Source organism: Salmo salar, chromosome 17 (genome assembly GCF_965601325.2).
Source record: "Salmo salar chromosome 17, fSalSal1, whole genome shotgun sequence".
NCBI classification, from domain to species: Eukaryota; Metazoa; Chordata; class Actinopteri; order Salmoniformes; family Salmonidae; genus Salmo; species Salmo salar.
The window spans coordinates 60,883,712-60,897,568 of NC_138307.1; the positions used below are offsets into that span (position 1 = coordinate 60,883,712).

The following is a 13,857-nucleotide window of genomic DNA, read 5'->3' on the forward strand; positions in this document are numbered from 1 at the left end:
AAAACGTCTTTCAAGCCGTCAGGCATTCCCTTGGCAGCAACTGCTTGCACGTGCGTTACCACTCCACAATGTCTCCCTGTCATGGCCTTTGTGACATCAGTACAGATACCAACACATCTTGACCACCAAAGTCCATTTGATGTCACAAAGCTGTCCAGTATTTAAAAAATATCCTCTCATGTCCTGGTTTCCAGAAGAGGATGTCTTCCTTAATTGACCCCCCATAAACGTAACGGACATGTGCCAGGCCCGTCACGTCTGTTGACTCGTCCAGCTGTAACGCATATAATTCACTGGCTAGTATGCAAAGCAGTAATTGTTTCAAAACATCTGCCATGTCACTGATGCATCGGAAAACAATGTTTGAAGGCATTGTCCCTGCCATATCCGCAGCAACAGAAAGAATTAAGTCCTCCACAATAGTATGGGGCTTGCCTGTCCTAGCCACTCTGTAGCTCACCATATAAGACGCTTCTAGCCCCTTAAATGGTATGTTGCTTTTATACATGTCTTACTACTCGAAAGTCGACTTTATTCTCACTCCATAAACTAATTTGGCTTATTTTTCATATTGGCATGTTGTGTTTCTAAATGTCTGCGCAAGAGTGAAGCTTTCCTGCGAGAGAGTAACGGTTAATGTTATTGGATGTTAATTATTCTACCAGTATTTGACAGTGTTATTTCGCTGAACACTAGATGGTTTAATTCTATTTTTGGCAGTGAAACGAGGCTAAAAACTCACCCAAATGTATAGCCCGTTGGAAAATAAAAATGTACTGTTTGAAAATGTTTAGAAATTATTTAAGAAGTGAATCACATTTTTATTTGGCGTACCCCCGACCGGAATGACAGGGCTAGTATACAGTTATATGTAGCCCATAATTTTTTTTACCATATTAGTTTTTATTGACAATTCTTTACAAAAGATGCAGAGAAAAAGTACAGTACATTACATAGTGTTCACTGGTATGGTTAAGGCTTGCAGAACAATATCATTGCTTTGTGGTGATGTTTACATTCTAGAACGTTGGGCTTCCATGTAATGTTCCTAAAATTCATGGATATGACAAATTCAACATGGGAGGACAAACCAAAGTGATAGTATTGAAATAATTTGGGACACAAACAAAACATGCAGATAGGAGCATCAAATGAGAGTACAACATGGAGAGGAAATTATAATTATGGATTAAGCCAGCCTGCAATGTTTTGACTTCAGTTGAGCACAGCCAACTCTGGTCTGACGACAGATCTAAGTGTCCCACTGCCAGTTGACCAATCTTTCAGGTTATATAATGTCTAATAATTACTTCCAAAAATAAGTCGGGACAAGGGCATACCATGTAAGTACAGGGACTCATTTGTGGATATTCAAACAAATATATAAAAACCAGTTCTGTAATACAATAAAAGTATGAAGTAAATGCTCCTATGTTGAAATCTCAATTCATGCACAATATTTCGACAACTTAAATAAATACACATGTATAACTTCACTTGGGAATGGAGAGATTGTAAATTGCTGAAATGACAACAATGTAAGTCTAAGGGCATAAGTGGTGTCACAGGTTGTAGAAGAGAGCCAGTCACAGCGCTTCATTAGGTTTACATGGCGACGCCAGCAGGGGCCAATGATGTGTATAAACCCTGGATTGCTGATGCTATGTAAATGGCCATATTGGTACTCCTCAGAAGGAGCACTCCTCCATAGGAATGAATTGAATTCTACAGCATTTCAATAAAATGTTTAAAGGCCAAAATTACATGTATTTAGGTATTTATTCTATTAGGTGTCTAATAGAATATACTTGTCAAAAACAAATCTAGACAATGCATTTCTATAACTTCCAACATCTTTTTTACAATGAGGAGTAACAAAATGGCTGTGTGGTGGCTGCAAAACAGCGCCCCGTCAGTCATCTAAAGTTAATACATATAATTGGCAGGGACTCTCCCTCACACGTTGGCGTCGTCATCGGTGACACTGGGGGGGGAGCGAGAGGAGACCTCGCTGAAGAACTCATCCTCCTTCAGCATGCTCTGAAACATGCAGGAGAAAACAACACACTGAAGTCACACAGGAAAACGAGGAGATCAATAACAGTGCCAGAAGAGTGCCATGGTTGTTTTGCTAGAGCACAGCTTGCTGAGAGGTTCGCCAAGTGATTTGATGTGATCATGTGAGAATTTTTTTGGGGGTATTTTACCTCCTTTTTCGATCTTGTCTCATTGCTGCAACTCCCCAATGGGCGGCGAAGTTTGAGTCATGTGTCCTCCGAAACATGACCCACCAAACCGCACTTCTTAACACCCACCCGCTTAACCCGGAAGCCAGCCACACCAATGTGTCGGAGGAAACGCTGTTCAACTGACGACCGGGGCAGGCACACGGCCCGCCACAAGGAGTCGCTAGAGCGCAATAAGCCAAGTAAAGCCCCCCTCCCCGACCAAACTCTCCCCTAACCCGGATGACGCTGGGCCAAATTGTGCGCCGCCCTATGGGTCTCCCGATCACAGCCGGTTGGGATCGAACCCAGGTCTGTAGCGACACCTCTAGCACTGCAATGCAGTGCCTTAGACCGCTGCGCCATTCGGGAGGCCTCATGTGAGCATTTTAATGACTTCTTACCGTCAGGTTGTCGATTTCCTCAGAAAATGCTCCTATCTGCCTCACAGCCCCTTCCGAGTCTTCCATCTAGGAATACAGACAGTGTTCAAGAGCACTTCACATGGAAAATGAAAAGTAAACAAGCGATCCTCTTGTGGTACCACATTCCACCCTCATCTGTTCATTGGAGTGCTCTAACCTCACCTAAAGCATGATCATTAATGCTTATTAAAAATAGTTAGTGCCTCAGTGGAAGGGGTTACAAAAAGCCACACTAAAACACCCATAATAGTACCTATATCCATATAGGTAACACATTCCCTGAAGTGGAAGGGGTTAATGGCAGTCCCTTACCTGCTCCAACTGGTCCAGGTCGTACACATAGCTCCTCAGGCCCCCCCGGAAGCTGCTGTTCTTGGGCATCTCCACATCCATGGGGCACACGTACTCCTCGCTGTCCTCCTGGCGCTTCTTACGCAGGGTCCCGAAGCCGCCGAACGACAGCCTTCTGGGCTGGAGGAGAGAGTCAGTCAAATGGGGACAAACGGCTGTGTGCCGATAGAGTTAAAAAGCCGTCTGTCCTCGTCTCCTTTTCCTGCTGACCACTGATCTGACAGGACACAAACCTATCCACTCCATTCACACATAAGTGGTCATGAGGCCAACTTAGACTAGTGGGACACAGCCAAGGTCACTGATCAGATCAATAAACCTACACTGATCCCCAAAGCTCTGTATGTCTAACAACAACCTGATGCCTTGCCAGCTGAGTTGACCCTACCTTGACCTTGGCGGTGGCAGTGAGCAGGGTGTAGTCAGGGTTCTCCAGACACTCCTGTTTGCTGCGCTGGGCAGCAGAGCCGATGAGCAGGTGGAAGTGGGTGGCCAGGTGGCGGCGCAGCAGGGTCTTGTTGGGAGGGATGTTGAGCAGTAGGGCTAGGGACTCCACGTTGAAGCGGGGCTCCAGCACCTGAGACAAGGAGAGATGCAAATGAAGAGTGAGACATACAAAAGGCACTCAATGTATGTATAGCTGATGAAGGCATGTGTTCCTGAAATGAGTCAGTGGCAAGCCAATACAAACGGAGACTTTTCCCCCCTTCTCACCATGACCCCCCCGTGCACACCGCTGCCCCTCAGGTTAGGAGCGTACTCAGCCAGGTCCACTGATCTCAGCCACTCCATCACTCTATGATTGGTCCACTGGGAGATCTCCGCTGGCGTGATATTATTCTGCGGAGACATTTTTTTTTAAAGTTGGTGTTAATAAAAACTGATAAGTGTCTCTTTTCCCTATACAAATAACACCGCTGAAATGTAACTGAACTGGTGAAGTGAGAGACCATGTGTATGGTGGATATGAAAGCACAGGGAGAGAAAGAGGGATACTTTATTTATTTAGTAGCGTCTAAACCGTACCTCGTCAGAGGGCCGTCGGCGGAGGCAGTTGGGCTCGTAGAAGTTGAGCCGGAGGACCTGGATGGCTCTCTTGATGCTGAGGTGGTGGAGAACACTGCCCACTTTTAGAGACAGCAGGTCATCCTGAAGGGGACAAACACATACACTTATCTCTGTCAGGAGAATGACTACTGTCAATCAATTGGAAATAAAAGGACACTAGACATACAACAGATGATCACACAAAAGCAAGGATTTTTTATTTAATAGACATTATTCATCCCCTCTGACATTGATTCATTTTAGCCGCGTTAGACCGACTACTGCAAATTAAGACTCACCACAGTCATGCAGTGTAGCATTCTCCCATCGACCCTCCCCTCGTCAAACTGGCTCTTATACTGCGGCAGACCAATGTCATCCAGCCATCCTGAGAAACACCAAAACAACTCAATAACAATTCACAAAACAGAAAGGTTATTCAATTCTTCGTTGCTTCATTGATAACTCTGAGGCAGTGGTCAGTGGTCACTCACTGGTCACCCAGTTGTGGTCCAGTTTGGCCTTGCTGACATCCTCCTCTGATCCCAGTGCCTGGAGAGCCAGCTGCAGCTTCTTCCTGTGGAGGGGCTGTTTGATCCCCAACTCCTGTTGCCACAGAAACATGTATGGGTTGTTTAAGACATCTCATATACTGTACAGTTAGGAAGAGAGTGAGAGAAAATAGATGTTTGTCAGGACACAGATAGCAAAGTGAACATTAACCAACTATAAGCTTTAACATTGTGGGTTTCATTAAAATGTCTAGCGACACAGAACCTAAAACACAGAATGCGTGAAACGCCTCCTGGATGCTCCACTGAGCCGTCCTACCTTCTCCAGGTCGTGCTGGGAGGCCTGCAGCAGGGTGAATCCTGAGCGGATCCACTGCTGGGCTTGAGCCACATGCAGCCCCAGGCCCTGCTCCTGCAGCCACGCACACACCTGCTCCTTACTCCACTGCGCAAAGGGAGCGTCCACATCACTGAGGGGAGAGAGAGCGAGCACTCACCTTTAACGTGGAGTGTAAACAGTGCATCATTCATTACCATTTGCTCCTCCGACACCACAAAATCCTAAAACTGTGATACTGTAGACTTAGTTCCAATAAACTTCTGATCCCTTCCTCTACGTTTCTAGATACCGATACTAGACTGTCTCTCTGTGTGTAAGAGGTGAGCTTCACATACTTGGCGCTGTGCTGCAGGTCACGTGACCAGCCCAGTCGGGGGCCGGCCGTGGCTCTGACTCCTCCCCTCCTGAACTCAGTCTCTGTCTCCTCCAGGTCTAGCGAGGTGGAGTGACTTCTCTTCAGCCTAGAGGGGTCACAACACAACACGCCTAAATATCCTGCCATGCTCTGTCCTCGTGTTACAGCAAACCCTCTGTCCTCGTGTTACAGTTAATAAAGCAATAGTTTCATTTAAAAACCCTGGCTCCATCTTAATTAATCTTTCCCCAATTCCTTGCATACTAACTCATCACCTCCTAAACTTAGGGAATATAGAGAACATTTTAACCCACCTGCCTAAGAACCTCTTAAAGCCTCTGGACTTCTTCTTGACCTCTGGTGAGGAAGTTAGGGTCTGGCTGCTGTCTCCTCCCTGAGGTTTGTGTGGCGGGGCACCAGCCAAGTCCAAGTGGTCTGTGCCATTACGCTCAGTCTCAGCTGGTTTCAAACATACATCTGTTAGATCAACAGCCGACATCTGACAATCCACCACCACTTAGGAAACTCCGGAGGCCAACACTGTCCAAGGACTACAGCTGTAATGGCCACCACAACCACTTCTGGACTACATCTTCCACTAAACACCACCACCACTAGGAGTACGCCAAGAACCACTCAAAAGCACCACAACTCGATCAGCACATGCAAAGGACTGGTTGGCATGAACTGCTGATGCAAATTCATAGACTTCCAACAGTAAAAGACAAATCTCAGAGGCGCATCTTGAAGAACAGCTAGCAGAGTTATTAAGCCGGCCTCATTGCAGATGGTGTCACGTCATGGATAAGGAACCCCTGGATATGATTTAAAAGGGGAAAGAAATCACACTAAAAACCACCCAGCTCACACCAGCAATCAACTAAACTTTTCACTTGCTTGATACAAGTGAAAAATGAAGAGTAGGAAAGATGGAGGTAGGGCATATCTAGGGATTCTTCACACAATGTAACCATTTACCATCTATGACCCAATCAGCCTCAAGAGGGTTCAGAAAAACTGACTGCTGTTTCATTTAGTCTACGATGGGTCTGGTTGTATGGTAGATGGTGATAACATTGTTGCGCTATTATCCCTGCACACATCCAGCGTTCATCCTGATCTGCCATACTGCAGGCCTGGCCTGTCTGTGCTGCAGACTACTGTACCCAACGTAGGCGCACTCGCACTCCGGCTGCGATCTTCACATCACATAGAACCATGGAGAATAGAGAGAGCAAGGACAGAACATAGTCACTAGTGTGAATACTACCAGACAGACATAAGAAAACACACATTAAGGCATTGAACTGTGAATGTTTTTTTACATTATGAACAGAGAGTAGTATTTATTCTTCACACCCCCGCATGCAGAGGAACGAGCACCCTTCTCCCCGTGCCCCTCCCGCCCCCTCAATGATGAGACTCACCCAGATTTGGGGAACTGGACATCCTCTTGCCTCCACGCATCTTGAAGAAACCACGTCCAAAGGAGGAGCGGGCCTTCTTGGTCCCAAAGCTTTCATTACTGGTGGGGTTTGATGGGGAGGTGGATGGGGGGCTGGGCTCCTCAACTGTGGTCTAGAAAAGGGGGGAGGGGGTCATCATGAGCACATAAATCTAATAAAGTATTTGACATGCCAGTAAACAAAGTCAAATCTCCCGACAGAACCAGCTCCATAGTTCTACTGTTGTACCACCAGGTGGGGGTAGAGTAACATGACTGTCAAAAATACCCATTGCTATTATGATTCCATATCATCCACAGTCCGGAGTCCAGTCAGCTGTCACAGTGGGGCTCAGTGACTCCGCCCTCCATGTGGGGGAGATAAGAGATAGAACCATGCCTTCTATATGACTGGGTCGTTTGGGAGACATGACTCGAGACTTTCCCACGTTGAGAGGTCAAAAGGTCAAAGAGGCTCTATTGTTCTAATTTGGGTGACAAAAATAAGGGGTAGAGAGATTTGATTTAAGATAGTCAGGCTAGAGCAATGGGTCAGTAACCGAAAGGTTGTTGGTTCTAAAACCCGAGCCGACAAGGTGAAAAATCTGGCGATGTGCCCTTGAGCAAGGCACGGAACCCTAATTTGCTCCAGAGGCGCCAAACTACTATGGCTGACCCTGTAAAACAACACATTTCACTGCACCTATCCGGTGTATGTGACAAAAATCTTTTTACATACAGTACCAGTCAAAAGTTTGGACATCTACTCATTCAAGGGTTTTTCTTTATTTTTACTATTTTCTACATTTTAGAATAAAAGTGAAGACAATAAAACTATGACAAATACACATTTGGAATTATGTAGTAACCAAAAAAAGTTTTAAAATCAAAATATTTTTTGGTATTTGAGATTCTTCAAATTAGCCACCCTTTGCCTTGATGACAGCTTTGCACTCTTGGCATTCTCACACCAGCCAGGTCGCAGTTGTAAATAAGAACTTGTTCTCAACTGGCCTACCTGGTTAAATAAAGGTCAAATAAAAAAATAAAAACAAGGTAGTCACCTGGAATACATTTCAATTAACAGGTGTGCCTTATTAAAAAGTTAACTTGTGCAATTTCTTTTTTTATGCGTTTGAGACAATCAGTTGTGTTATATCCTGCCTGGTCGGCCCTGTCCGGGGGTATCGTCGGACGGGGCCAGTGTCTCCCGACCCCTCCTGTCTCAGCCTCCAGTATTTATGCTGCAATAGTTTGTGTCGGGCTAGGGTCAGTCTGTTATATCTGGAGTATTTCTCCTGTGTGAATTTAAGTCTCTCTCTCCCCCCGGGTTTCTGTACAGCACTTTGTGACATCGGCTGATGTAAAAAGGGCTTTATAAATACATTTGATTGACTGACAAGGTAGGGGTGGTATATAGATGGCATTTTGCTAAATATGGCTAAATCCAAATTATGGCAAGAACAGCTCAAAAAGTAATAATGGACTGTCGTTTTTAAGGCATTAACCTCTTGACGGTCGCCTAGGATAGGGGGCGCCACAGCGCATTTTGAAAAAAATTCGTGCCCATTTTAAACGGCCTACTACTCAAACTCAGAAGCTAGGATATGCATATAATTAATACATGTGGATAGAAAACACCCTAAAGTTTCTAAAACTGTTTGAATGGTGTCTGTGAGTATAACAGAACTCATATGGCAGTCAAAACCCCGAGACAGATCGAAACAGGAAGTGGAATTCTGAATTGCGGACTCAAATTCATCACGTTGCCTATTAATCACACGGTGAGCTATGGTTCATTGAGCACTTCCTATTGCTTCCACTAGATGTCCCCAGTCTTTACAAAGTGATTTGAGTCTCCTACTGTGAAAACTGACAGAATGACACGCTGTGGAACGTGGTCACACGGAGAGGGCCATCACCATTATGACGCCGGCGCCCCTGGCTACCCTCCCCTTTCGAAACGTTTATAAAGACAATGCAAAGATTTATGTTATACAACGTTTGACATGTTTGAACGAACCTAAATAAGAAAAAAAATGCATTTTGTTGAAAGAGTAGCTCCGCGCACGTCGGAACTTTTGGTACAGCCTTCAGAACGTGCTAACAACAAGCTAATGGAACATAAAGGATGAACTTTTTCGAACGAAAATACATTTGTTGTGGACCTGGGATTCCTGGAAGTGCCTAAGGATGAAGATAATCAAAGGTAAGGGATTATTGACAATAGTATACAAGACTAGATTTGATATGTGATTGTTCCAAGATGGCGCTGACCTGTATTGCTAGCCTATTGTTCTGAGTATCGCATCCCCTTTTATCGCAAAGTGTGATTACCCAGTAAAGTTATTTTTAAATCTGGCATTATAGGTGCTTTCAAGAGATATTCATCTATAAATCTTAGAATGACAATATTACATTTTAAAAATGTTTTCGAATAGTAATTTAGTAAATTGTAGCGCTGTTTCATCGGATGCATTTGGGAGAAAAAAGTTAGTCAACGTTACGCACCAATGTAAAATGCTGTTTTTATATATAAATATGAACTTTATCGAACAAAAGAATGCATGTATTGTGTAACATGATGTCCTAGGTGTGTCATCTGATGAAGATTGTCAAAGGTTAGTGCTGCATTTAGCTGTTTTTTGGTTATTTGTGATGCATGTGGTTGGTCGGAAAATGGCTATGTGGCTACTTTTACGATATACTCCTCTAACATAATCTAATGTTTTGCTTTTGCTGTAAAGCCTTTTTGAAATCGGACAACGTGGTTCGATTCAGGAGAAGTGTATCTATAAAACGATATAATTTGAAAAAAAAAATGAAAAAAAAAAAGTATTAAATTTTGTTATGCTAATGGCGATAGGATTTTTCGCTGGATGTCCGCACAGGGGTTAAGGTCAGTCTATTTGCAAAAACCATCAAGTGCTATGATGAAACTGGCTCTCATGAGGACCACCACAGGAAAGGAAGACCCAGAGTTACCTCTGCTGCAGAGGATAAGTTCATTAGAGTTACCAGCCTCGGAAATTGCTTTGCAAAGTTCAAATAACAGGCATCTCAACCTCAACTGTTCAGAGGAGACAGAGTGAAATCGGCCCTCATGGTCGAATTGCTGCCAAGACACCACTACTTAAGGAAACCATAAGAAGAATAGACTTGCTTGGGCCAAGAAACACAAGCAATGGACCTTAGACTGGTGGATATCTGTCCTTTGATGAGTCCAAATTTGAGATTTTTGGATCCAACCACTATGTCTCTGTAAGACGCAGGGTAGGTGAACGGATGATCTCCACATGTGATTCCCACCGTGAAGCATGGAAGAGGTGGTGCGATGGTGCTTTGCTGGTGAAATTGTCAGTGATTTATTTAGAAATCAAGGCATACTTAACCAGCATGGCTACCGCAGCATTCTGCAGCAATACGCCATCCCATCTGGTTTGCGCATAGTGGGGCTATCATTTGGTTTTCAACAGGATAATGACCCAAAACACACCTCCAGGCTGTGTAAGGGCTATTTGACCAAGAAGGAGAGTGATGGGTTGCATTAGATGACCTGGCCTCCACAATCACCCGACCTCAACCCAATTGAGATAGTTTGGGATGAGTTGGCCCGCAGAGTGAAGGAAAAGCAGCCAACAAGTGCTCAGCATATATGGGAACACCTTCAAGACTGTTGGAAAAGCATTCCAGATAAAGCTGGTTGTGAGAATGCCAAGAGTGTGCAAAGCTGTCATCAAGGCAAAGGGTGGCTACTTTGAAGAAACTAAAATATATTATGATTTGTTTAACACTTTTTTGGTTACTACATGATTCCATATGTGTATTTCATAGTTTTGATGTCTTCACTATTATTCTACAATGTAGAAAATAGTAAAAATAAAGAAAAACCCTTGAATGAGTAGGTGTGTCCAAACTTTTGGCTGGTACTGTATATAAACTCCATGATTGCAGCAAGTCAAGGTCTTTCCAGTTAACCCACTATTCACCATCACCCCAGGAGAGAGGGGACAGTCTTACCTGCTCTGTGTTGCCGTTTATGTGGCCCAAGCTACCTGCTGAATGTGGTGGGACTTCTGGTGGACTGCAAAGAGAAAGGAAAGTTAACCGTCAGTCTAGACCTAGAAATGATGAATATACAGACAAACTAAAACAGTGACCCAATGTGCAAATAGTCCATGGGAGTGTAGTTTGTCCAGGGAAAAGCCAACCTCACCTGTCTGGTTCCTGTATCAGTCGCTCCTGCTCCAGCTCTGAAAACACTGCAATAGATGGAATCTGGGAAGAGAGGGTGAGAGAGGAAGAGAAAGGAAGACAAGAGTCAACGTCGCTAAATGAATGTGTCGTCAATGTCGCAAAGCACAGCCGACAGTTTCAAATGGTTAGTTGCTGTCCAGCTAAACCAATACCCCAAGCCTGTTGACCCTCACATTCCTAACATTACATTTTGGTAAGGAAGTCTAGTCTCGTGTCCATCCTGTGTGTGATACATTGTTATGACAGGGGAGGTTGTTACCTCATCACAGCTCCTTCCTGTCTCCTCCCCAACCGCCAGGGTGGCCCGGTCTGTATCCATGGCGACCTGAATGGAGGGGGATCTGTCATCCTGGATGTCATCATAATTGTCTTCATTCAGTGTGTCTGGGGGGAAACAGTTATAATTGTTACACAAAATTATCAAGTCCATTATTCTACACTATCAAACATGTGATTGATCTAGTCCGATAAATAGAAATGACTGGACTATTGCAATGATACCGATAAAAACAATTCATTACTAGTTTCATACTCCTTTAACATAGTGTCACCTTTCATCAAGTCCTGGACCTTCTTGTACCGTGTGATAGACTCCTGAAGCTCCTCGATCCTCCGGTCCTGTGGGTGAAGGATGGTAGATCAGAGTTAGAAAAGCCATTGAGATCCCCATGCGTCAACTACAGCAGTCTTTATGAAACAGTGTAAACAGGAGCTCCAGTACCTTGTCATTGCTAGCTGATATCAGGGACTCCATGGCCCTCTTCATCCTCAGCACGTCCACATCTGGAAAACAACAAGCGTGCCCCCACAGGGATCAGACAGACAGACACATTGTCTGGTGTCTACTGGTGTCTATCCACACTGGTGGAGTCTATAAAGACCAACATACAAGTCAAGTCCACTTAAGCTACAGGATTTTCAATGGAATAGACTTGAGCAGACAATTACCTTGCAGTATATGGGGCAGGTTCAAGGACAATACATTCTTAAAGTGAATACATTGCACTCTACATAAATTGGTAAATGGGTGATAAGAGACTCAGCTGTAGGTTGAAAGAGTCAGAGATCATGTCTAAACATGCTTGGTATGAGCCCTGAAGACAGATAAGACAACAGTAAGGTGGAAAGCACAAAATCTCCCTTTCTTCCCCTCAATCTTTCGATCTGTGTGTGAGACAGGATGCTTAGAAAATTGTATTTCAGGGGGAAAGTCCAATGCTCAGGCCATGTCTTGATGGTATCCATCATTACTTAAGGGGACTTAAGGGCAGAAATAACTGCAGACGAATTAGGAAAAGGAATGTTGGAAAAATGTTGCCGTAAATCTGTCAAGGTGCAAGTTAAGCCTATTGAAATATTATGGCTCCTCTGTGTGTATGAGGGTGAAGTGAGGTCTCCCTCCCTCCCACATGTCTAGTAACAGTACTCCCACCTTTCTCTCCATCTGTTCTGTCTGGGGTCAGGACTCCTTGTGTAGCCTGGTCTCTTATCCTCCTCAGCTCCTCCAGCTGCCTCTGAAGAGTCTGCAGTTCCTCCTGAAATGGGAGAGGATCATGTTCGGGACCATTCTGACCTCATTAAACTACAGATACATATCTAGGCCCATATTCATAAAGTGTCTCAGAGTAGAGGGCTATACTACAAAGCAGGATCAATGAGTTAACTTGCCTAAATATTCACAAATAACATTGTTTAGAGATAAGCTTGAAAATAGGCATGGCCTAATTGACTCAACAACCGAAAACACATATCTAAGTTTAGCTTTCTTAATGAACCAGAAAACCAATAGTTATTTCTGGTTGTTTATTAAAGTTAGCTGGCTAACCCATTGAACCTGCGTTGTAGTAAACCCCTTAGGAGTGTTGATCTAGGATCAGATCCCCTGTCCATTCATTTTAAACTAAAAGGCAAAACTCCTACTAGAGAAGCACTCTTCGTACGAGACGCTTTATGAATACAGGCCAAGATCTAGATAAGAACCCAGCTAGACAGAGTCTGACCAAACTGAAAGTTAAAACCCAGTCTGATGCCAACTGAGGCAGGGCAGTATGGCCCAGAATAAGGTTAGAGTGAGGATACATTCTACCAGAGGACTGGTGTCTTTACCAGAGAACCATACAAACACACTGTAAACATGTCAGTTTCTTTCACATTCCACTGAGAAAGAACAGCTCCATTGGGATGTTAATCCCCAGCAGAAGGTCATCCGTGACCGTTCAGTTCCACCCATTAGTTTAGCTTACTTAGCCAAAGGTTTAAGACATTTTAGCATCAATGTACAGTTAACATAAAATTAAGTGGATCAGGGTAAGAAGTGAAGAAAAACTAGTGTGTTAAGAAATCTGCAACTTATACTTAGCTGGTAGGAGAACTTAGTCAAAGTGGAAGTGTGGTGAAAGTTGGAAAAGCAGATAGGGTCAATGGACAGAGGGAAGGTTGAGAGGCCTATAGGGACAGACAGACTTCTGCACCACACCTCCAGTGAACTTCAACCTGCCCATGTTCCATTCCTAGGGCTGCACAGGTTAGCACGTTGCAGGGGAGAAGTTAGCCAGGCAGGAGAGAGAGCGGAGGAGAGAGGAGACAAAGGATATGAACCCTGAAGGAAGGTGGTATTAAGAGTGAAAGCAGTGATATATAACCAACACACAAGGGAACGATAGATTCAGTACCTACATGATGTAGAAAAAAAAGTGTAGAGTGAGTCAAACTCAATCTGTGGACCATATGTCATGCACAATCTAATGTGAACGGACTGATCTAAAGCCTTCATATTGCAGACAGATTCTTAGCCATGCTACTCACTTTGGTGGATTTAAGTTTCTTCTCACATTGCAGTCTTTCATTCTCCATATCGGTCACCCTGAACCGCAGGTCGTTGACTTCCTGGTACAACCCCTG

At 44.2% G+C, this 13,857-nt stretch overlaps 1 protein-coding gene across 3 annotated transcripts in view; it reads right to left on the reverse strand.

Moving 5' to 3' along the window:
* Window positions 1-882: 882 nt before the first annotated feature.
* Window positions 883-13,857, reverse strand: part of LOC106576320 (liprin-beta-1) — a 34,926-nt gene continuing 21,951 nt past the window's right edge. For 2 of the 3 annotated variants that reach the window (XM_082963991.1, XM_082963990.1), the window contains exons 6-25: window positions 13,762-13,854; window positions 12,389-12,491; window positions 11,678-11,739; window positions 11,508-11,574; window positions 11,216-11,340; window positions 10,916-10,977; window positions 10,720-10,783; window positions 6,683-6,833; window positions 6,422-6,454; window positions 5,570-5,714; window positions 5,236-5,361; window positions 4,880-5,030; window positions 4,543-4,654; window positions 4,348-4,436; window positions 4,028-4,150; window positions 3,716-3,841; window positions 3,390-3,578; window positions 2,963-3,121; window positions 2,630-2,695; window positions 883-2,040 (exon numbers count right to left, since the gene is read on the reverse strand). In XM_082963991.1, coding sequence (XP_082820117.1) covers window positions 1,957-2,040; window positions 2,630-2,695; window positions 2,963-3,121; window positions 3,390-3,578; window positions 3,716-3,841; window positions 4,028-4,150; window positions 4,348-4,436; window positions 4,543-4,654; window positions 4,880-5,030; window positions 5,236-5,361; window positions 5,570-5,714; window positions 6,422-6,454; window positions 6,683-6,833; window positions 10,720-10,783; window positions 10,916-10,977; window positions 11,216-11,340; window positions 11,508-11,574; window positions 11,678-11,739; window positions 12,389-12,491; window positions 13,762-13,854 — 2,130 coding nt within the window. In that variant the 3' untranslated portion in view covers window positions 883-1,956. The remainder of the gene's footprint in view (window positions 2,041-2,629; window positions 2,696-2,962; window positions 3,122-3,389; window positions 3,579-3,715; window positions 3,842-4,027; window positions 4,151-4,347; window positions 4,437-4,542; window positions 4,655-4,879; window positions 5,031-5,235; window positions 5,362-5,569; window positions 5,715-6,421; window positions 6,455-6,682; window positions 6,834-10,719; window positions 10,784-10,915; window positions 10,978-11,215; window positions 11,341-11,507; window positions 11,575-11,677; window positions 11,740-12,388; window positions 12,492-13,761; window positions 13,855-13,857) is intronic. The other variant, XM_014153433.3, reaches the window with a different exon arrangement.